The sequence below is a fragment of the Dromaius novaehollandiae genome, chromosome 2 (assembly GCF_036370855.1).
Source record: "Dromaius novaehollandiae isolate bDroNov1 chromosome 2, bDroNov1.hap1, whole genome shotgun sequence".
NCBI lineage: Eukaryota > Metazoa > Chordata > Aves > Casuariiformes > Dromaiidae > Dromaius > Dromaius novaehollandiae.
The window spans coordinates 36,763,201-36,787,861 of NC_088099.1; the positions used below are offsets into that span (position 1 = coordinate 36,763,201).

The following is a 24,661-nucleotide window of genomic DNA, read 5'->3' on the forward strand; positions in this document are numbered from 1 at the left end:
TCAGTACTTTTGTAAATCTATTATAAAGGCAAACAAGCCTAACTGGCAGTACTTATTCTTTATAAACCCATGCTGACTACTGTGCACAGTTCTACGATTCTTCGGGGCTGAGAATATTTTATAAAAAAAGAGCCCATTGTTACTATTCACGCTTTTCACACCACTATGTCCTCTTTTCCAAACATTAACTGTTACATAAAGCACAGTCTCCTGACCTTTATAGCCAAGCCTCAGCTGAGAAAACTTCAACAGAATATGCTTCATTTACTAGTCCATTTACTAGTCTTCATTCTGCCCAAGGCTGCCAAGCTGCTACTTGTTACCGCGTGGCACCTCCTGCCAGCTCTGGTAGCCCTACCTCTGAGACTGAGTTAGTAAGACTAGCTAACTTAATCTGGAAGTAACCAGGAAGATCATATTCCCAGCTCTAGGATGAGGTTGCAGACTGCTGAGCTGGTTCTCCATGGCAAGAATCCAGATCAAACAGGATATTTGCGTGGTCTCTGCAGTGACTTCTCTCTAGTGTACACATACCGCAGCGGTGAGACCTACTTCATCCTGGCTATAAAGGAACAGTCTCAGTGTTTATGATGGCCTGGACATACATGTTTTATGCTCAGAAATCATAATATCTAGAAAGTGATGGGACAAGTGCCAATCAGCATGAAGGGACACAGAAAGCAAACAACCAGCAAGACATTCCTCAGCAGAAGGTCAGCAGAGTGCACAGGATTTAGGAGAGGAAAAACTTAACACATCTTTCCTAGCAATAAGCATTTAGTGGAAGCCTTGAAAATTAGGATGGTAGCTACACTTAATTCCTAACTGGTGAGGTGGCAATTCAGAATTTAAGGTGAAATGTACCTTCCTCCAGACTATACAGGAAGAAACTAAATAACTATGCTCCTTAGCCGCATCGGTAAGATATTTTCATTTAGATAGGATGAATCTGAGCCTCTTTTCAGGCAAAGAAACCACGGAGAAATAGGACTAGAATGTACCTTCAGAGTTCATTATCCATGTGAGATAATTAAGTATAGATTTTTACTTACAAAATGGATTTTTACTTCCAGTGACTAGACAAATGAAATGTTTAAGCTGAAGGCTTCATACCAAAGCATATGGAAGTTTGTTTATACTAATTTAATACCATCAAACTATTTAAACAGTCAAAAAGTCCTCATATAAACCTTTTATTTTTAATACATCAATCTAGGCATGGTTTCTACACAATAAGCATTTTATAAAAAATATGAATGTGTTTATAAATAGGGAAATAGCCAAGAGGAAAAGATCAATATATGTATTTGACAGAGCCTGACTGCAGATATAGCACTGTACTTTAAGAAATACACAAAGCCAAGTGGAATTTGCTTTAGGACTACCATAAACACTTCTGGTGTACCTAAGCACTTTTAGTACTAATCTGACCATCTCATTCGAGCAAATTTCAATCTACAGTTGTGGTATATAAGTATGAAGTATTCACACATTTTCTGCTTGGCTATCTTTCTGAAAGGCTGGATCAGGAAATACTTCTGTTAAAAAAAAAATTCATAATCACCTTTGCTACATATGCTTAGTATTGTCCTGAACTGATCCAAGACCCAGTGAAATCTTTGGGAGTCTCCCCATTAATTTCAGTAGCATTTGGATCAGACCATATCTGTTGTCTCATATCAGCCGTGTAAATTATTTTTCCCTCAGCTTACAAGCTCTCTTCAGGCATAATCAGATCACTGACTCAGCTTAAGGCAAAAGTCATGAATCCTGGGCTGATGGTAACAGCATAACATAAACCAGCAACCTACAAGAGATGTTAACAGCTAAGGGAAGCAATGTAAACAAATAACTTCTTAACGGAACCTCTCTTTCTCTTGATTCCCTCAATTTCCATTACTGTTAAAAGGAACCAAATTATTCTTCTCAGGAATCCTTGCCTAATCAGGCAAAACACTGGGACTAGGTCTGGTTAGGAATGCTACAGTCAGCTACAAAAAATCATTCCTTTTTTTGTGCACAAACATAGACTGCCAGAGGGAAGAAATCAAAAAGATACTTTCCATGATTTTTCTTTGGCATCTTTTTATGTTTATTTTTTACGTATTGCCTGTTTTATATTTATGAGACAAAAAAGAAGCTGAAAAAACACAACTGGAATAAATAAAAGAATGCTGACATTAAAAGGCAAAAGAAAATGATTATCCAGTTAAATCTGCAATAAGACAGTATTTGTCACTCAAAATGTAGAACTGCTTACTCAAATACACATACTAATAGATCTACTCTATTCATATCCACTCCTCCTCACTGCAGTATAATACAAAAGGGTATCCTGTACTAAATCAATACTAAATGCTAGCAGTTGTTTAAAGAAGACAGTGAGGTATGTACTTAAATACTCATGTCAGCGCATGATGCAATAAGTATATATATGTGCACTATCATGTAAAACCATGTGATCGCCTGTGTTTAGAATACTGCTGTTCTGGGGCAAGTAGGAATGGCTGACGAAAGGAATTAATTACTCCCAAAGTCATTTTGATGTCTCCGTTCGTTTGTTCTAGCAGCAAAAATGCCACACATTTTATCACTGCATATACTACTAAAAAGTGCAGATGAAGGCTATCTTCCTGCACAGGGTTTATTTTGCTGCATCTGAGCTTCTTCCATGAAAAATCAGGAGAAACATAGAAGTGCCTTGTGAATTTTGGGAATCTGCATATGGGATTGAGACTATAGACCCTAATGAAAGAAGGTAGCGGCTTGTTAACTTCCCTGCAGAACTGAGCGCTTTAACCTCTTCTGGCCAAGTCCGTTGCAGGAGCCGGGAGCTCAAGGAAATGTAAAATGCACTGGGTCAGAATACCAGTGCAGTCCTAGCCCTGAGTCTGCACGAACAGACATTTATGCTCACTCTCCTCTTAAGCTCACGATCTGCGCAGCATGGAGAAGGAAACGCACAACATCTGGATAGACGTCCCAGCAGAGACGCTGAATACTAGCCAGTAACCTGTAATAGGATCAGCAGAGGTTTACAGGAGCTGCAGAATGGGAAGAATAATGAATAAATGAAAGCCTCGAAAGATTTCTTTCCTGTTGGCTAACAGCAGGACCCATAGGAAACTCAGCCAATTGATGGAGTGGTAGAATGAGGCTGAAACGCCTTCAAAAAGGGATGCTGTGTGAATAGCAATGTAGATAAATAAATACTTACAAAAACTTCATCAAACCAGAGGTTCCCTTAAAAATGGCTGTCTCTTGTGCAGTTTTGATGTAATGAAAACTGTAGTGTTCCTAATAAAATCTAATTCTATAACCAGATTACATCTCTGATTAAGGGGCATCAGAGAACAGTCCTTCCTGGAAGTCCAGCATTTTGTTCTGTGGGAAACTGTGTGAACAGCACGACTAATGAGGACAGTAATACCTATTACTACTTCTAACAAAGTTATTCTTCCTTTTCTGTCACCTTTTCCTTAATAGGACTAGCTGTCTTATCTGTCTATTATTTGAGGGGGATTTTCTGCTGAGAAAATCTACAACCTTCCAGACTCTGTAATATGCTTATCATTTCAGCTTTTCAGTTCCGGCTACAGTATTAACTGTGGCCTCTGTCATTTGCACATAAATGCACAGTAATGAGCTCCAGCAAAATGGATAGAGAGGTTACTGTGTCAAGCAGCAATATTCAGTGGCTGCTGCTGTCCTGCTGCTAAGTGAAGTCCCCCCACACAGCTCCTCCTTGTTTTAGCTCAAAACACTACACTATTCCTCACAGATAATCATCGTTAAAGGCCTCTTGCTGCTCCTGGCACGTACTTACAACCAAAGAGCAGAACAAGCCTTCCAGACCAGCTCCAAGCACGCTCCTATTCCACGTACAATTGGTATGTTTGAATTGACTGAGCCAGATCCTACTTGGAGAGAAGTTGATGGGAGTTTTGCCAGGATCCAAGCAAGTGGAGACTTGGCACCAACAAAACCTTCCTTAATTTTACTGTTTACCAACAGTTTGTCCTCTGTCAGATAGGTTAAGAACACTGTTTTCACGAATACTTGAATACTCAACTGCTGCCAAAGATTTTATTTAACTGCAGCCTCCCCCTCTCCTTTCCTCTCTAGTGCTAATACAAGCACTGGAGGAGCTACAAGGCAAATTAATGGGGGAACTGCTCCTGCTTTGGACCAGGGCACTGTGTCCTGGTGTGCAGCGCGCAGCGAAGGCCCGCGGTGGCCGTGGCAGCACCAAGCGCAGGTCACAGCAGCACAGAGGCACCTGCAGGAGCAGGGAACGGGCGCTGCTTCCTCCCCGCGGCCCCGACAGTGTCTACCTGCTCAGAGCGCTCATGAGACTCCAGCTCGTGTTCGCTTCCATCATTTTCATTTTTTGAGTGTATTTTCCTGAATTACATTTGCCAGTGTGGGATTAGAGAGGAAGAATTTATTCTCTTTGCCTGAGATATAAAGATCACTGACGCAGCCATGGCAGCAGTCACACGATAACATATGTTACAGTGATAAACGTTTCAGAACTACATATTTTACTGAGTGACTACTGCAAATTTTTCTCTCCTACACCTGAGGATTAATTGCTCACAGCAAGTTACACAAGCCTCCTCCTACACTCATAGTATCAGGTACTTATCTGCCCTACATCTTCTATTCTATGTTTATCTGCCCCCAGTACAGCATTCCCTAAGCAGAACAAGCACAAAACACGCAAGCGTGATTTGCTCAAGCCTAAATCACAACCCTAGACTGTATATAATGTTCCAGCGCTCTTCGCAAAAGATCCAAAATCCTTTTGTAAGTTGGATCACATTAAAATGACAACTGTCTGCACTGCAGAGAAAATATTTGCAGAATGTTGCTCTCCCATAACACTTCATTCCTAAAAGCCAGTGAGTCTCCTTTTAGGTTGAAGATCCTCTAAGCTATTTAGACTTAAATTTGAAAACTGTGCCTGTAAATCTAGCACCTCTTTAAAGTTAGACAGAAATACTTTTGGAAGAAATACAGGCATTATTAAGAATCTCAAAGCATAAACATTTCCTTAGGCATATTTAAAAAAAAAAGGGGGGGGTAAAAAGGCACAAACAACAACAGCTTAATCTGGCCCACGTATCACATCCTTCTGAAATAAGCATGACTCCACTAATTACAACCTCCAAGAAACTATAATTATGGGAATAGACAGATACCCCAGGCAGTACCAAGGCATTTTATTCCAACGTGCGCTTCTCCTGCCAGCCAGTGCCGTGGTGGCAACCTTCCATCGACCTACCCAAAGGGGGAAAGCATCTCTGAAATGACTGAGACATTTAATAATTTCTGCTGTCAACATGGGACACGACAGAACGAACAGATTCCCCGGATGGTGTAACAAATCTACTATGGGGATGGAATGCCTTCAGCTGTAGTTTCACACTCTGGAGTTGGTTTCAATATGAAACAAAATTTCACTTCTGAAAAGCCTAAGCTATAATACAAGTAGCAATGCTTAACCTTAGACTGCAAAATTCTCCTGAGAAAAATGAAAGTTTCTGTCCTGTATGTAAGGCTTTTTCCCTATCACTTCTGAAACATTCAAAACACTCCAGGCATACATTCAAATAAACCAGTTCAATTATCAAAAATTTACATTTTATTTGTTCACTTTAAGTGACTATAGAAAACCCACTCAGTTCAGTTATGTCGTCACTCATGCATCTAGAAATTTCCTATGCAGAAATATGTCATACTGAATATCCATCCATCTGTTTTTAATGGTCTTAGCAGCTGGTGAGAGGGAAGCTTTTGATTTGTGGGCAAAGCAAGTCCGTTGCCTAAAATGCTCAACAACATATGACAAACACAAGCAAAACATCTAATACTACTACCACTGAACTACCACTTTCCCCGTTTTATTTTTATTTTTTAGGGGACTGTATCGAAACAAACATTAAATTCCCTTTACCCTCTTCTGTCTCTATATGTTATTACTGACAAATACTTGGTATTTCATTGATTTTTTTCACAGCCCAATCCATACTGAGGTTACTGTGAAGAAGAAATGGGAATGATGGTCCCTGAGTCTTTGCTGCGCAAACCTCTCACAAACTTTCCCCAGGAACGTATGAAGCAAAAGCAGCCACAATAGGCACTGAACAGACTTGCATCTTCTTTCAGTTGCTCATAATTCAGCTGAAGCAGCCTTTTCTCACATTATGGACTGAAGCAAATGATGGAAAACTGGTACTAGGAAGGAAGCCCATTGGGAGTCTTAATTATCTATACTGAGACCTCAGGTGATACGGTAGGTCGTTAGCCTGGGAACAGATCACCTTGCCTACTTAGCCCCACTCCTCATGTAGCTGTGATTGCTCCTACTCCTCCTGGCAAGCAAAATATGTTAGAAACAGCTGCTACTTCTTTTTCTGCTGCTTCCCCTCAGTGGGGAGAATGGCAGGGACAGTTGCCAGCAATGTAATGGCTTAGTCGAAGCCGGCTATTTTTACATGGCCGTGCAGCAATGCAGCCCCAGTCTTGCAGGCTGTTACTAACTGCATGTACGAAGTTCTCAATGAGCACAAATGCTGCTTATCTGGGATAAGGGCTTAAGGTAGTAGCTTTTGCATTGTGAATCATCTTTCAGCTGAAATACAAAAAAGACCTTGTCCAATCACTAATGAGGTCCAGTCTTTCGGCTGCTATTGACAGTGGTAACGTTAGATCCAAATGTGACATTTTCAAGTACAGGTCCTTGGGGCTAAGGATGCAGCTCTCTAGTCACTTTAAACCAGTATTATCATTTCTTTTGATCTGCCAGGAAAGGAAGTCCTGCCCTCTCCTTTGTGCTGTATTTCCACCATGTGAGCTGGATCAGGGAGCAGATCTGGCTGAAAATTTGCCTTATTTTCCCTCTGGCTGAGTTAATTTTAATCTGGAGCAGTTTTCTAGTATCATTTACTGTGTGGTTCCATAAAACCTTATGTCAGCAAAAACATGGTGAAGGAGAGAGGGCAGGAGCACCTTTCAGCAGCAGCTTGCATGTTTATTGGTTTAAAAGTATTTTCACAGTACAAACTTGAAACCATCTAACCTGAGAAATGATGGCTAAGCCCAAGCACAAAAGAAAACACAATTGGTTATGAAAAGCAACCTATTAAAACAACCCCCCCTGAAGTCTTTGCCTGTACTGCAGTATACAAAACTTGAACTGCAAGCACTGCAACTAAAATTAAACAAAATTTTGAATACCCTGGCTTTTGGTTTTTTCTCGTACAAAGAATAGCTCCTGATTTCATAAAGAAAGAAGCACAGTTTTCCACTCTCATGATTGCTCTTATTACATTACAATCATTTAGTAATATTTAAAGTCATCCCAGTGTTGATCCAGTATTTTCTCAATATAAAAGAAAACTTTTCCAGAACATCATCCGGACCATTCTCCATTATTTCCCTGACTGATCTGACTCGTGCCTACACAAAAAAGTCTGCTTCTCATTGTGCCTCAAAAACAGTCAAAATCAAATTTCTTGTGCCTGATACAGTATTCACAACCAACCAGTGTCCAATCACAGGAATCAACTGAACAAGCATGAAACCTGTCTCTCTATGGTATCCAGTATCTTGCATATTACAGTACTATCCAATTGAATCCAAAGCTATTGTCATCAGTGGATTCATTTTGAAATAAAACCTGAATGGAGGACTTGTTGCTCTCCTAGTGTCCAAAGGATTTCCCTGGGGCAGTATCCTTTTCCTAAAAAATGGCATTATTAATGGAATTAATTTCCTGTGGAGGATGAATAGGTTTGCATGTCAGGTCAGTTACCTGAGAGTAATAATTACTACTGAGAAATCCAAACCAATATATAATCAGTCAGTGCAGATATGTGAACCTGAACAGGTAATAACGAGCCTAGAAATGTACTAGAGTGATGGAGATATGCACAAAAAAGCAGATCTTTTTTAACGCTCAATATTACATGACAGCAAATTCACTCCCTACTTCCCAAATATAAACCAGCTCTAGTTATCAACTACTAGGCAGTGCACTGAATGTTAAAATCATCTCAGTTATACTGCAGAAATACCCTCACAGACATTAGTAAGTCAATTCACCACAAGCACCTGCCTCAGAAAGAAATTTTTGTTTGACAGTTCTTACAGCCTTACCACCTGGGAAGTGAAAATACCCACATGTTATTACTTCTAAGACCATTTTTCGTATGTAAAAGACTTTCTAATTTTAAATTTCAGTTGGTTACTAACTCTATGGGATTCTTGATTTATTATTATGACTTGGTCCACACAATGCTTTGGGATATGGCATATGAGAGAAGGAGACCAAAGAAAGCCCACTTTAAATCAGAAGAGCGAGAAGAAAAGGAAGAAAACATGCAATACCCCAATTTCAGACCCCTCCACCAAAGATTTGGCAGGAAAGAGGAGCTTTGCACTGTAAATGGAAAGATAGCAAACTTGAGCTGTAGTGAATGGTCAATGGGAACCAGTTTCATTATCAGAGACCACTGCTGAATACGCTTGAGTATACATGGATAGATAAAGAAACATGTTTTGTGACCATTATAAGATGCAGTTCCTATGCTAACCAGTATACATATATTTTATACAGTGAAACCATTTGCATAGTACTGATTAGAAATACCAGTATATATACTTATACTTTCATCATAAGCTCCAGCTGAATATTAGCTTGGAGCCAAGATCACATTAACAGGATATACACACTTCAGTGGCTTAGTAATACTTAATGAACTATAGAAAAACAGAAAAAAAAATTGTCTTTAGACAAAATACTTTTTCTCTAGATCTGACAGAAAGACTGGTATTGAGTGCCAAAATTTTAAACTTAATACTTACCTTTTCAACGGGGGTATTTTCTTCACTTGTTACACTTGCTTTTCTTGATTCATTTTTTGTTCTGCTCAGCCTCCGGGACACTTTTTCTCTAAGCAAAGTGGCGTATCCAATGTGTTCATAGATGGGGTTTGTCGTCATTTTCGAAATATACTCAGAAGCCTTTGTTTCTATGTACAATGTTATCAAGCCATCTGTTACCAGATCATGGATTGATTCAAATCTTTTCTCCCCAACAAAGTGCTTCCCATCATAGAACAACCTGTAGTTTAAGGTCTGATTACCGAACCTGCATATACCAGAAAAAAAGGAGGGAGAGGAAAAAGAGACAGAGGGAAGAGTGAGAGAGAGAATTCATACTGGCAAAACACTCAGGAAGTAATTTTGCTGACTATATGCTAGGTTATATATCTGGATTACATATGGAATATACACACGGCTGCAACTGGATCTCTGCGGATACAGCTCAAATTCAAAACCAAACCTAACTGCATCACATGGACTGGACTACAGAATTTAGGCCAGTTGTCTTTAACAAACCACGTAACCCAGAAAGACACATTTTTAATCTAAATCCTAAAGGTACTACCACAGCACACAGAAATGCATGTTTTCACTGACAAGACCTTGTATTGGGATGTGTAATTGTGTTAAGGGCTGTTTCATCCTGCAGCATTTCTAAGGTGCTGAAACTAGAAGCTCAACCACCATGGGCATTTTTACAGTCAGTGGAAAGAGACGGGCATCTCCTGCAAGTAATTCAAAACCTAAGAGTCTGAATCATCTTCTGGAGGGAAGCCAGGGAGATTAAGATCCTAATTTGGGGTGGGTGGGTGGGGAATTAAATGCCTAAAGTTTTGTGGGATAACTCTGGCCCTACACAGCTATTTATGGCAAGTATAATCTATGTTTTCTGAAAACTTTATTAAAAGAAGGGTGCTGTAGTAGCACATTCTGTCTACAACATGAAGGTGAAATACTATTTTTGATTAAATGATTCAAAGATAAGTCACAGGGTTAAGTGGTCCAGCATAATGCATAAAATATATATGTTTCTGCATACTATCTTTGTTGCGCATTCAAAACCAAATAGTTAACTGTTATTTCTCCCCACACATTATTTGATATAAATTCTCAATTTATACTTAAATTCAGTTTTTGAGTCTACAAATAATTATCCAGATGAATTTAGAAATCACACTGTTGTGTCAAAACAACAGGCAGTTTGCCATAATCCCTGTCCTTTGGTAGCTCTTTTTATTCTTTATTTTGAAATAGCTGGCCAAAATCCTAAAAAAAATTACGCTTGTTCTTTTTCAGCTGACGAAAGTTGCTTTTAATTTACAACACTTTTTAATTGGCATGAATCACTAGCTTTTCTAGCTCTACCATCTGCACATCAACAGGAATTCTGAGGATGATTTCAGCACAATATCACAGCTACTTGGGATAACTCCTTGAAGAATTTTTGCTACAGCCTTACCAGCAGAAGGGTAAAACTGAGGACTTCTATTTTGTGTGCATGTCCCACTCAAAAGAATAATGTTATAAACATTGTAAAATATTGCCACAGAGTTTATTTTGTCAAAACCCAATAGAGTGTCTGGGCCTCCTCTCACTAGCCCACAGCAGCCTTAAGGTTGTCAGGCGGGCAGGTTTTGAATCACAGCAAAGCCAGGAGTGGCTGCATTTTCAAGAAAAGCAACCTGTGAGGAGCAGTGGGACTGTAGCTTAGACTCCCATTGAATTTTGAATCCAGCTGAATAGCAGAATCTTACTTCTTTGAGCAGCAGCATCTCATGATTCACACTGTATTTCTACAGCAAGCTTGAATTCCAGTTAGGAAAAGAAAACTGAAGTTTGTATGCCTTCTTTGACAGGTGGCCAGCCACCGAACTTCACGGTTTTCCAGAGTGGGATTCTTTAAATATCTCCCACTGTCACTGATGTTTGTGTAAAATACATCACTGAGCACAGAGAATAATCTGGCTGTGTCTTGTATTGGGTCATTCCCCTGGATGAACTAGTTAAAAGGACAGTAGTACCACATCACCATTTTTGCTGCTCTCTTTTTCTTAACAGCATCCAAATTCTCTTGTGTTCTGTGAACTCACTTTAGTCTCTTACTTAGTTTTCAAGGATAAGGTCCATGTTTAACTCACCACAGACTCAACTCTAGATAAAAAAAGTTCTGAAAACAGGCACAGTCTGCTTCCGAAAAGGCACTTCTTAGCCAAGTGCTAAAGGGCTGACTGAATGACTGCAGGGCTGTGATTGTCAAACTGCAGACAAGAGGGTCTAAAATCACTCTGACACCGTGAAGTGTATTAACTAATGGTGCATATAGACTTCACTCCGAAAGGACTGATATAACCTCCTCCATTAAACACATTTACATTTGAACTGTAAGCCTCTATTAAAACAGCATTTACCTGAGAGCAAGAGTGTAGCAGCCGGGTTGCCTCTGGCTTTCTCGAAGAATATATGCTCCTTCTACGCCGGCAAGTATTTCATCTGCTTGCTCTCGAGAAATGATCCCATGAAACCTAAGGGAAGATATTTCAGTGATTTACAGAATAATGCGACCAGAAACACCTCCCTCTCTGCTCCAGAAACTATTTGGAAACTTCCAAAATAAGACTGTAGGTTAGGCACAGATACAACAGGATATGACATCAAATGTTGCACCCATGTGATAATTTGAGCATCACTTCAGATCCCTGCCAATGTGAGGACAGGGAAAGAGAAAAGGGAAGAGTAAAGAATAATCTGATGTAGCCATGAGACAGCTGTGCAAATGTCTTGCAGTAACCATTGAGCATGACTGTGATCTAAGCCATCAGGAAGCTGTCAACAGCTTCCAAGTATGTAAAAGTGGCAGAACGATCTTCTAGTCTGGGCAAGCCCAGCATAGAGGCATAGAAGAAAAATACACTGCTTCAGCCAGTATAAGCTAGCACTGATGCTAAAGAGGAATTCCCACCTCATCTGCCCCCACCAGCACCATTGCCCTGCTCCGTCCATATACATACACACAAGTACCTGTGCAGCTACATGGTGAACCATACCAGACAGGGGTTAAAATCAATCCATGAAAAATAAAACCTGACAAAAACAATAACTACCACAATAGTTTTCAGACACGTTACTTCCACGATGTATGCTGCACAAATGTTTGTGTTGATACAAGGTGGGATCAGGTAGTAGGCTGAGCGTGGTGGGTCAGTAGGAGGAAAGATGAGATCAACTGCAAGTGGGAAACCGTGGCTTTAGGACTTGCCATGAAAATTAATGCAAAGTTTTCTGAAGAGCTTCAGTGGATCTGATACCGAACAAAATTTGCCAGAGTATGACACTTCAACAGCACCCAAAAATGTATTTTTCCACAAATGCGCCATCTTTTCACAATATTTCTCCTCTACCAGTTTATGCCTTTCTTTCATGTTTCCTTTCTAGAGGTTATATGACAGAATTGAAAACTGGACAATAATGGTATTATTTTAAAATAAAGGAGATGACTTAAAATTAAAATAAGGTCATTCTTATTACCAATTGGTTTTATTTTTATATTAACATTGCTTCTTTAAATTTGTTGCAGAAACTGAGACAAAAAATAGAAATAACTATTCAGAGTTGTATTCCATATATATTAAAGTTGAAGAAGCTACACAATAGCCTTGAGAACAGCAGTTTTCTTTATTTCAGTCAAGTTACTCATTCAGTGTTGGAAAAAGCAGTATTTTCTGTAATTCTTTTGTCATTGTTATTTTAAGAAAGAAAGAGGCTCTGGGATACACAATTACCTTTACAATAATTGATATTTTGGCTGTGATGTTTCTGTAGGTACAAATGTAGTATTCATAGCAGTTGGAATCCTAACTCCTACACATACTTTGCTAGGTGATAGGCCTCTGAGGATCTCCTCAGAGCTTTTGAAAGCTTCTATTTTTGCTGCGATCTGAAAAAAGGCACTAAAAGCTACTGGCTGTAAGCATTTTCTGTTGTCTGACAATACATAGGAAGTGGCATATTTCTAACACTGCCTCTGGCTTGGTTGTGAAAAAGAAGGAAAACATGTTGGATGTAAATGCAATTGTTGTTCAGTTCTCTTAAGTTGTCTTTCCACAACTAATACATGTTGGAAATACCGAGTTGAGGTGATCTTCCCACAGCAACTTTATTTGAAATGATGAAAATTGATTCATACTTTCTTCCTGCATTGGTAGGATGCAGTCATTTTCTGCCACATCCAAATTAAAAACAGCATCCCCTAGATGACATAACTTAAGCATGTCTTTACCAGTAAATTCATGGCAATTCCTAAGTCTAGTTAAAAATAATGAGCATCAGTTACTATTCACCACTGGAAGCTCATTATAAAATGTAGCAGGCTTTAGGTTAGATGTTAGACAACAAGCTTTCCCAATGATCAGTATAATGAACGACTGGGACAGGATACTTGGGACATCTGTGAAATTTCTTTAACCAGAGGTGTTAAGTACTGGGCAACCCACGCTTTCTCATGGATGTTCTAGATACATTTATGTAAGGCCATAAAAACAGCTGTCCATGATGAGGCCACAGATCCTCTGAACTCCGAATCCTACCCCTGACAGCAGTAGACAAGAAAGCTTTACGGAAAGAGTACAGGAAACAGTCAATGTTTCTATCACTTCATATCCCTGCCCATCCATCACCGGTTTTGCCAGAAGTTGCATCTGAACAATTATGGCCTTATCCTTCATGAATCTGAGAACTCCACTTGTAAAACCTTTAATATCTTCATGCTTTTGGCCTCTACAGCAGCCTGTGGCAATGAATTTCCCACTATGAATGGACATCCATTGGACATCTGCTGAGGAATGTCTGTTTATTCTCCTCAGCTAGTAGATGCTCCATCCCTTTGATCCACCCTTGCGGCACTTTGCTGTACCTTTCCATTTGTTATTTATCCTTTTATTAAAATGAAGAGTGGAGGTATGGGGAGAGAGAGAGACCAGAACTGCAGGCACTATTAAAAAATGCAGCCACGTCATGGATTTATATAGTAACATGATCACGTATATTCTGCTTCTTTTCCTAGCAATTCCTAATTTGCTTTCCCAGCACTACTGAGCCAACTGCTTTTACAGGACTGTCCCCAGTGGTTCTGAAATCTTCTTTCTGAATGGTAATAACTAATGTCATCTTGTCTTGGTGGGTTTATCTAGTTGACCTCTTACAGTTCAAGCCAGCCTTACCATTCCACTACCCTGCATTATGTCAGTAACCAGCCAGTCTACTGGATAAAAGACTGTGGTAACGGTTTTTGAAGTTCTGCTCTACAAAGCATGATGGGTTACTTGTCTCAGTACTGTCTTCAGTTCTGTTGTACTCTGCTGGCTAGATCGGAATTCCCCATTGTCAAAGATAATATTTAAAAATGAAACTACAGTAATTAGGGGCAGGCTACAGGCTCTTGAGCTTTTTCATAGTAGAAAAGGATCATTAAACACTGCTGATGTATCTGGGATGGAAGAAAAAATAGAACATGGAATCTACGCAACTTAGCTAGTGAAAAGGGTTAAGGCCTCAGCAGATTACTTGAGTAAAGGCCAAATGCCAGCTCTGCAAACAGTGCTTAACTACAAGATCCAGGTGGTCACTGAAGTGCCTTTTGCCTTCAACTTTACCTGGTCAAACCTCCTTGCCAATGAAGAATCCAGCCCCTTTCAAGACATTTATAGACAAGAAAACAGCTGAGCACAAAGGAATTGTACTCTAGTGGTCTGTTACTTTCCTTACAACAAAAAATGCACCAGTTCCCTGGGTATTTCAGACCTTGTAACCTTACCAGGGAGTAAAGCATTTAGGCATGCAGTGGTGGACATCCAGAAACAGGACTGGGTATTGCAGTAGAAAGAGTATAGGAACGCATACAAAAAGGCAGTGACAGAGAGAAGCCTTTCCCCTCCTCCCTAACCCACTGTAGCCTCACAGGCAGGTTAAAATTATAATCAAAGCAGAAGGAAGAAATACTCAAGTCAATAATTTTGTTCCAAACTGACCTGAAAGAAACAACATACATATGCAGCCTCTAATAGTGGTACAGTCTGTGGACTGTAAGTAGCAGTAATGATTGTAACATAGGTGAAATATTAAATATTCAGTATATCTACCTCCCTGGCCAAGTGCAAAGTAAATCAAGTATTTTGTCAGAACTGTACTGCGACTTTAAAAAAAAAATTCTATGATAACAATTTTCAGATACACCCAACAAATATTTAAAAGAGAAAAATACATACTCTCTTCCATAATACTTTGGTCTGTTCTCCACCTAAATTTTGAAAGAAAGGAAAAAATATTAAAAACATACTCAATTTTAAATAAGCAACATACAAATAAATTATGTTTGATTATTAATGAAGACTGCTGCACCCATCTAAGTTACCAAATTCTGCAGATTCAAAAGTGTGACTGGAGCATGACTACACAGAAGAACAGAAAAATGCAAATGGAATAGGTGGATTTATTGGTGGACTTCTGAGAAGTACAGCACTTGCTAATGGTGAAAAAACCAGAATTACAAGTAATTTTATAAAATCTGATCAAGTGGATAAAGAATAGTTTACTGCATTTTTTGCTAATCTAACATTTATAGTATAAAATAAGACTATTTCTGTTATACACCCTTTAGCTTCTTAAAACTATTTTGCCTATATATGGCACAAAACTTAAGATATAAAATTAAATATTCTTTGGAGACTTAAGAGAAAAAAGGTTTCTGGATTTAAATCCGGTCTTAAATTCCTGGAAGTCTCAAGAATTTGTGGGCCTGATCCAAAGTACACTGAAGTTGTTGGAAGTACTCCCAATTATTTTAAAGAGCTTTGAACCAAGTTTTAGGAACGTAATATTCTTATACATAAACTTGGGGTAGTCTGATGTTTTGATACATTTCTCAGACTCCAATCCTTCGAAAAGTTCTCAAAAAGCAGGCTCCTCAACCTCACAGCCATTTATTTCATCTAAAGCCTTTGTCTTCATTTTGTCCAGATTGCTTAATTGCCTATTTTGCCTGAACAGTCCCAGCTCCTGCGTGCAGTCCATGCACAACTGCAGCCTGACTTTCTGAAATAAGAAGACTCATATTTCTGCCCGTGTCTTCATTACTGAACAATTGATTTTATGAAGCCAGTATACCACTGTGGGATGTTTTAACTTGCTGAATTCAGCAAAAATGTTAAATGAGGATAACAATTCTAAGAAATCTACAAAGTTCCTGGACACAGTTTATACATAAAAAAGTGACAAGAACTGCAAAATGTGTCTCTCCCTGTGACTTCCCTGAGCCAGGCGCGGTACCCGCACAGCTCTCTGCAGCAAAAGAAATATCAAGCCAGCAGGGGGCGCTTCTTCACAAGGTTTCACATGGGGGTTTGTTTACTATCACCATTCACAGAAACGTATTTGATTATTACATATTAATTTTCAGATTTTAAGACCTATTCATATATACGCATTCATTTAAGAGTCTTTATAGAGATATTTCTCCCCTATGGTCTCTCTTTGGCTACGGCATTTATAAAGAAAATATAATAGTGCCCTTTTCCAGGGCCTTAAAACTGCAACTTCATCCAGCATTTACATGTGTGAACATGAGAGAATTTAACACAACATATATAAAAATTACTTAATTACTAAAAAAGAAAAGCTGCGCACATACCTGAATGAAGCTCCCCATGAAAATGGAATTACTGCTTAATACATAGTGACACACACATAGAAAAACTGTGATTTCAAGACTGATCCTTCAGGATAAAACCATGGAATTTTCACCATCTCATTTGACTTGGAACATGGACCCTTGTTCTTGTTTTGATTAACTCTCATTATTACACGTATAAAAACTGCAAAATTACAAAGGTTTTTTACTTCTGAATAGCAAATACATAAATGTCACTTCTTTGATTCAGTAATCTGTACACTATGCACTAAACTGAAGCAACTGACTTTGTACCCTACAGTCACTAAGGCCAAAATACAGTGCAAAATTAACTGAAGTCTGTACAAGATAATGAGAATCTTCAATAGAAGTCCTATGGGAGTTCACGCACATCCTTACTGCACTTCTTTTCTAGCACAGCACTAGTGGTATCATACCCTTGATACTCCTGCCTAGGAACAAGACATTGATGCAAACATTTTTGAGCTTGAAGGGGCAAGGAATAAAAGGAAAAAGCAAATGCAGAAATGAAGAGAGAGCAAAATCAGAGGAACTGCCAAGTGCAGGTGCTGAGTTTCTATGTGCATATACTGCAAATCAGAAAAGATACTGTATGAATTCAGTTTTTAACTCTTATAGTTCACTTTTCACGTGATTGTTGTGAACTTAAGAGTTAAAAGGGGTGCTAAGGATTCATGTGCAAGTAATAATATAGAAATTAGAAAAGATTTTAGAGAGCTCTTTGTGAAAGTGTCACTTTTAAACCAGCCTCATCATATCCCTGAACAGTGATATATTTCCAGGAAAAAAAAAACAAGAAAAAGTCATACTGCCTTAGAAAGGATGTTGTTCATATTGTTCATCTTTACTAGCATTACATGACTTTATTATTTTGCAACAGTACTGCATCTCTTAGCTGGGAACTAATTTAAAAAATGGGTATCTGAAGCCGAGTTAGGTGTGTAGTTTCTTTTTGGAAAGAATGGTCACTCTATACATTGAAATTGGTGACAAGGAACAAATAGGTAAACTTCTTTCCCACAGAGAGCAAAACAAAGCCTTTATGCCACCAAAGGTGAAGCATGACTTTCACCAAGGAGTGACTGCTTCTTTTTTAAGAAACAGATTTGTTCTGATTGTACAGACAGAATAAACACCAACATTTTCAATTTACCTCAGAAAAATACGGGGCTGAATTAACACTACTGGCACCCACCCCCTGAATGGTCTGTTACACAAGTTCCCCCACAAATATAACAAAAATAGTAAAAGAAAAGGAAAAAAAAATCTGGAAATACCTCCCTGAGCAAACAGACGTACATTTATAATCCCTCTCACAATATCTTTTATGCAAAAATCCAAATTTGTCTGTAAAATTTTTATCATTAAATAGCAACTGACTGCAATGCCCTGAATGCTGTGATTTGCATTTTTCCTGCTGTTCATGAGTTAAAAGATTTGCTCTTCCAAGAGGCCATACGAAGCTCATCAGATCCTATCTTCTTCCCCCTCCATAAAATGGAAATCTTTGTGCCAACATCTTTTAGCACCCATATGCCTAAATGGACATAATGAGAACACTTTGTTTTCAGGCAGGAAAGATACTGTAGTATATCCTGAAATAAAGCTCCAGATCTGCAAGACTACCTAGGAAAAAAAAAATTGTGAGCTCTGATGTGCTAACCTCTAAAAATCCTCTTCTCTGCTTACTGCAACCTTCAGCCTGAAATAATCATTAAGCTCCTAACCAACTTCATTGCTAAGAACAAACAGAAGGAAACAAAGTTATAGCATGATAAAAGATCAAAATAACATCAGGGTCTCTAGATCAAAACCAGAATGTTGGACTGAACTTGGAAATGACCCAAAAGCCTGCACAATTGATGGAGCAGAAGCTTAAAACTATCAAAGAAGCTGGCAGCTCTATTTTACACTGACTGAAGACTCTGTACAAACTTCAAGGGAAATTCTATATATCCCAGAAGGCAAAGGTGACTGAAATGCAGTTGGGATTAGCTTTTTTCCTCTCCTGCTGTAAATGTACTCACATGCACACCCATATAGTCACACAGGTCTGATACAGAGAATTCTTAGTCGTGAAAGAATAGACAATCCTCAGGCAAAAACGTGACAGTTTTCCATGTGGTGGGAGCCCAGAATAATTACCTTATTCTGAGAACACGTACACTTACTTGATTTTCATAGATAATGAGCTATAAAGAATAGTTTTATCATTTTCCATATAGCCATCACAATTTCTCCATTGAAAAAATGATAGTATTTCCTAGGTAATCAGTTGGTTTTCCTCACCTGCACAGTATTCCTGCCCCAACTCCCTAGATGTTTAGCCAGGGGAGAGATCAGAGGGACTGAAGCATTTAGGACTCTCATGTGAATAGACAAAGACAAAATACAAAACCATAGAAAATTACATGAAGCAAATAATAGGCCTTCACTAGTGAAGATATATTTTGCCTTAAGTGAAAATATATTTTGCCTTAAACAGCGTTGCAGCCTGCTTACACTGCGCCAGCATAGAGAACTAATAAATGGGTTCTCTGTCTCCACTGTAAGTGGCAGCTTTCGACACAAATGTGAGACGGTAATTTTCTGGTTTAGAAGAAGGTATCGCCAATCTCAAACCAAAAATGTTGTTGCAGAGCAGCAATTTCTGGTCATCGTGCCAGAAACTAGCCAGAAGAAAGTTATTTCTGAAATTTGCAGTTGTATGAATCATGAGCTATTGGTGAATGCCAAAATTCTTTAAAACTAAAGTCTACCTCACCAGGAAATAAGAAGCATGGTGAAATAGCCTAAATCACTGCCAATCCAGCACTCACGTAGTCAGCAACATTCAAATACATCTAATCTTGAAGCACACGCAAATAAAAATGAAACCTAGCTCAACTACACTGTCTTCCTCTAAAGGCCTTTGGAAGTCCGTGTTTAAGAGAACAGGGGTATTCTAACCTTGTCCCCCAGCCTAAACAACAGGTCTTCTCCCCATCCCCCAAAAGACTCACTTGGGACAGCTAGCCTAGTTTCGTAAGTTTTTTACAATAAACTGCAGTCAGTTACACCAGGGTTTAAACTTAATGCTGAGGAGGAAATAAACCTTCTTCATAAAAGTACATTAGCTATCTGAGATAATTCAATACACTGCTTTTACATAATTTTGAGGTTTACTGAATTTTAATGCCCTGGGATTTGTGGCTTCTCTTTTGACCAGGATGGCTTAGCCCTAGAATGACATACTCCTGCTAATGTACAGATTATTGTATTAAAATCCTACATCACTCTGCAAGATAACTCATCACAAAACTACTGGGAATCATGCAGGCGGGAGGCGAGTATGGCCTAATGTGATAGATTTTCATTGCAAGCATCAACATCCAAGCCACACCGCACTGAAGATATGAAGATGCCCTAAAGAATTCTTTCTGCCTAAGTGCTAGCGCAGAAATAAGATAATCCTAATTTTGAAAAATTTTATTTCTCTTTAACTTAATTGCATAAGACATATTTCCTTAGCCAGTGGCCAAAGCTGAAACCCAGAAACATTGTAATGAAAATTTAGAAATCCCTCTGGGAGAGCAATCTGTCCATGTTTCAAAAGAACTAGCAACACCATATACCTATGTGTTTGAATCACTGCTTTAATCCATCCATACAGAGAATATAAAAGGGGAAGGCAAGCAGCAAGGTGGTTAGCTGCTTCTGCCTCTCTCTGTTCTTCTCCACAATCCACAGAGAGAGCAGAGAAACAAGATCCAAGAGTTAATAATGCCAGTGTGTTCACTCAGTGCAGGCAGTGAGGTGTTTTCCCAAAGGAAGTTTAATCTGATATATTTTCTGTTTGGAGCAATCCTGATTATTTTCAGTAATTCTAGTTGACTATCCATAAGTACACTTCCCAGCTCAGTTTACCATAAAGAGAAATAGAAGAGCTGGAAGAGAAGCCTACAAGAGAAGCCCAGTTACAACAGACCGTGCAGAAAAAGGAAGAACTTGTCTTCAGAACATTTCCGCTTTTGACAAAATTGTCATGAGCCAGCTGCAAACTTTTGCCTCAGAATCAGCAACAGAAAAGTATTAAGGAAGACTGTAAGCCCACATTAAAAGAAAAATCCACTACTAAAGTAAGAAAAGCTATACTGTATTTCACTACTTCTATAACATAAAGTTTTCATCTCCAAATTTTTCTTAAAGGAATAACTACTTAGATCAATCAGCAAGTCTAACTAGCCCTCCAAATACAACAAATTATTTTACATCAATGACTTAAGCAATTTAATTTGGAAGAAAATTCAGCAGGTACTCTTTTTGCAGGGAAATATTTACCAATCTTTTCTACTACTACTTTATCAGGTGCTCTGGCACCAAAATTTTCAAAGAGAAACAACTCTTGCTTTTGCCAGAAGGATCACATCATAAAGGCTGTCAGCTAGTATTGTTAGGAGGAGTAGCAGCAAAGTAACATCTATACTCCCCAGCCATGGATAGGCCAATTATACACAATCAATATGTACATGCATAATGCAGGTCTTATCCCGTAAGATTTTTAGTCAATGGCATTCAGCCCTACTGATGGCACAGGCTTCTCATGGCATGCCTATCCAGGCCACGTGACCCAATGGGTATGTACATGTATTTTGGCTATATGACAAGGGAGGAGCCAAAGACCTTTCTCAGAAAGAAATTGATAATGCGCAAGCTGCCGGAACATATTCCCCACATTTTGTCCATGTCTCAGAGGCTGTCCAGAAAGAGGATGATCACATGAATAGTGTTGGCAGTCTGCAGTGGTTTAGTCACAAACCCATGGGGATGCCCACATTAGGGCCACCCCATGGATGCACTGTCAGTAACTTGGTGGTGAGGGACGATGGTGCCTCTAACCCAAGAGAGTAGTTGTGAGTGAAATGTCAGAATCATCCAATAAAACAGAAGGGATATGACTAAAGAGGTTTCCTAGAAATGCATCCAGGGATCATTAGGGGTCATAAACTGAACCTGAATCACTGATGCTGTCTGTTAAAGAAAATGCTGAAACCAAAATGCCATATGGGGACATAAAACTAAGAGTATAGGCAGCAAGAAACCTTAGAGTGATCCTCTCCTGTCATAGTGCCTTTAGCTGGCATACTGAGTGCCGTTTTGGGCACCACATCTCAGGAAACACTGGAACAAATACTAAGAGTCAGCAGAGATCTACAAAACATGATATGTAAGAAAAGAGGTTAGCCTAAAGAACAGAGCGCTGAGAGGGGCTGTAGCAGACAGCTATGAAAAAGGCAGACTTCAAGGGGAAATAAAGAAATTTGTGTGCTTAGTAGACCAGACAGAAAGTAATAGGCTTAAACTACAGAAAAGAAGACACAGCCTAAACTATAGGAGTTAAAAATAATTAAATACTAAATAAGCAAAGGGGGTCATGAAATCTCAGCTTTGGAAGCCTTTAGGAGGAGAATATATAAACATCTCTTCTTGATGCAGGGATGATGACCTCTTGAAGTCTCTTCCAGCCCTTGGATACCACAATCCAGCCTTATCTCTGCCTGGGGTGCTCTCAGGAGATAGGGATCAGCAGGGAGCACACTGTCTGAATAGGTTGTATAAATCACATATAAAACATGTACGTCAGGTCGATGCCCACCTGTGCGAGGCTCTCTGGACAGAAGGCAGCAGGGAGCAGGTAGTGGGCTGACTGAACTGCTCTAGTGGAGAAGGCCAAACCTTCGGGTGATAAACTTGTCACTGCTTAGTAACATAAAACAGCATAAATCTACCAGCAGAGTAAACTGCCAAACTGTGTTTCATATCCTCAAGCAAATATTTTACTATAAAATTTACAGTGCTGGGTAGGAGAACGCAGGACTGGAGTTCTTCACTACTAGGGAGAACATAAAAGGAAAGACAAAAGTAAAGAATACAAGGGAGTTTTTTTATTAGTTAATGTTCAAAGCCGCACAGCTCCTCTGTTCTGGTGGCTTGCTGTAATCTATGGAGAATGTATGATGCAGAAAGATCCTTTCTCAGAAGAATAATACATTATAAAGAAACCCAGGAAAGCTCTGCAGCCCTGATTGTTTCTGTGGCATTTACTGCAGGGTGATTTCCATTCTATCAATGTTATTTCTATCATTTTTTAAGGACAAAGACTTTAACAAGTATTGGGTTTATTTGTTTGTTCATTTGTATCAAACTTTCAAAAGAGCTGCTGTAAGGCATCCTTTATGAGAGTATCTTTAACTTGGAGCTGTTTCCCATCCATGACCTTGAGCAAACTCCCTCTGTCCAGTATACAATAATCAACATACAAGATAAAATATTCTAAACTCCAGAAGGTAATAAAAATCTCCCCAGACAATGACATCTGCTATTGTTATTAAATCAGAATACATTTCTATGTAACATTCAGCTCTAACAGGGAAAAACAAGAATGAACAACAAAAGAAAAAACAAACATTTTGTAACCTAATAAAGACAATAATGTGTTCCTGAACATGAGCTAAAATAAATTGAAATGCAGCTTAATCAAGGATGCTGCTGCTAAGTAGTCAGGGGAGACAGAGACAGGGTCAGGTTCAAACGACTTCAACAGCAAAAGCAGGAGTCATCTATTTTGCTATGCAGTTTCCATCACACAGTAAGGGCATCATTAAATATAAGAAGGAAGATCAATGTTACCTTGAATGCAGGATGAAAAATATAAATATACTGTTTAAACTGTGCTCCCCTTTTTCCAAGAATGATGTACTGAGTCATTTAAATGGGAGGGAAAAGGTCCTCAATAGCAACAGGTAACTGCACTAAGTCATATCAATGCTACAAAACACTGCTTGCAATTCTGTAATCCGTAAGGATCATTATAACCTTCACACAACACATGCCATAACAGTAGACAGTACATCTGCACAGTTGCATTGGTGCTATGCCATCTAGCCCAACGCATCACCAAAAGCTGTGCTTCCTAATCAGGTCAGTGTTACTATGTGATGTAAAAATATAGCCTTTCAGCAAGGTGCCTATAGAATATGCTTGTGAAGTACCAAATGCACGTTTAGAACCAGCCTGCTGAAGCCTGGTTAGAAACTTGAGTATGCACTGGAGACGTGGACAGGACCTTAGGTTTGTTTGTGGAAGGAAAATCAGGAAACACAAGATCCAAACTGAGACTGTCGACAGAGGTAGGCAGAATATTAGGAGGAGAGGGGCCTTAGAAAATCCCCTGCTTAGCATCACAGGGTGGATGTATATACTGCCAGTTTATTAGGAGAACATCTGTCCATGGGGATAGTAGGAGGATGAAAACAAAAATCTGAGGAGGAAGAATAAGATTCATTCAGTTAATCTCCTGTCATTGATTTTATGAATACTTCTGCTCTGCACTTGGTAACAACAGATGTTTCTGTTAAGTCAGGCTATCTGCAAAGTCTGAACAGGAATAAAGGAGCTTAGTGCTAGCTACTTTTCTGGAATCGCAGGTGGAGATCCTACTACAGACTCTGCAAAATACTAACTAGGATAACGTTTCCCAAATGATGAACATTCTGGTATCTTACAGGTGCTTTCATTTCAACAAAGCTGAACATTTTTATACCAACTTTTCAGATATATTATTCATATGAAAACGTCTCTATCACACACACATGCAGATGCTTCCTTATCTGTACAGGGCAGTTGAACTGGGTCAGTACATACTGGCTTGTCATGCTGCTTTTTCAAAGAGATATACACATTTTTTTTGAAATAAAGAGGATAAATAGAAATTTACTTCGCAAAACTTCTCAAGATTCATTTTGAACCCTGGAAATTCAGGAGTCCTTGTGTGAAAACAAAACAAATTCCACTATGTTCATGCCTACTTCTCTTCTGTGTTCCAGAAAGAAGCGTATATTGGCTGATTTGACCATTGTATATATAGGTGTATATATATATAACATGCAGCAAGATAGGAAGTAAGATACATAGATGCATACAGACAGATATGCATATAAGTTTCTATAGTTATTCATATTAAGAAAAATGGATTGATCAGCCACTCCCCATATTGTGGTCTCATTTTGAATCCTGGCAAAAGACATT

The 24,661-nt window shown here is 38.9% G+C and overlaps 1 protein-coding gene across 1 annotated transcript in view; it reads right to left on the bottom strand.

The window, feature by feature from the left end:
• Positions 1 to 24,661, bottom strand: part of CHN2 (chimerin 2) — a 168,114-nt gene that overhangs the window by 61,401 nt on the left and 82,052 nt on the right. The window contains exons 4-6 of the mRNA XM_026103711.2: positions 15,153 to 15,184; positions 11,301 to 11,414; positions 8,872 to 9,157 (exon numbers count right to left, since the gene is read on the bottom strand). Coding sequence (XP_025959496.1) covers positions 8,872 to 9,157; positions 11,301 to 11,414; positions 15,153 to 15,184 — 432 coding nt within the window. The remainder of the gene's footprint in view (positions 1 to 8,871; positions 9,158 to 11,300; positions 11,415 to 15,152; positions 15,185 to 24,661) is intronic.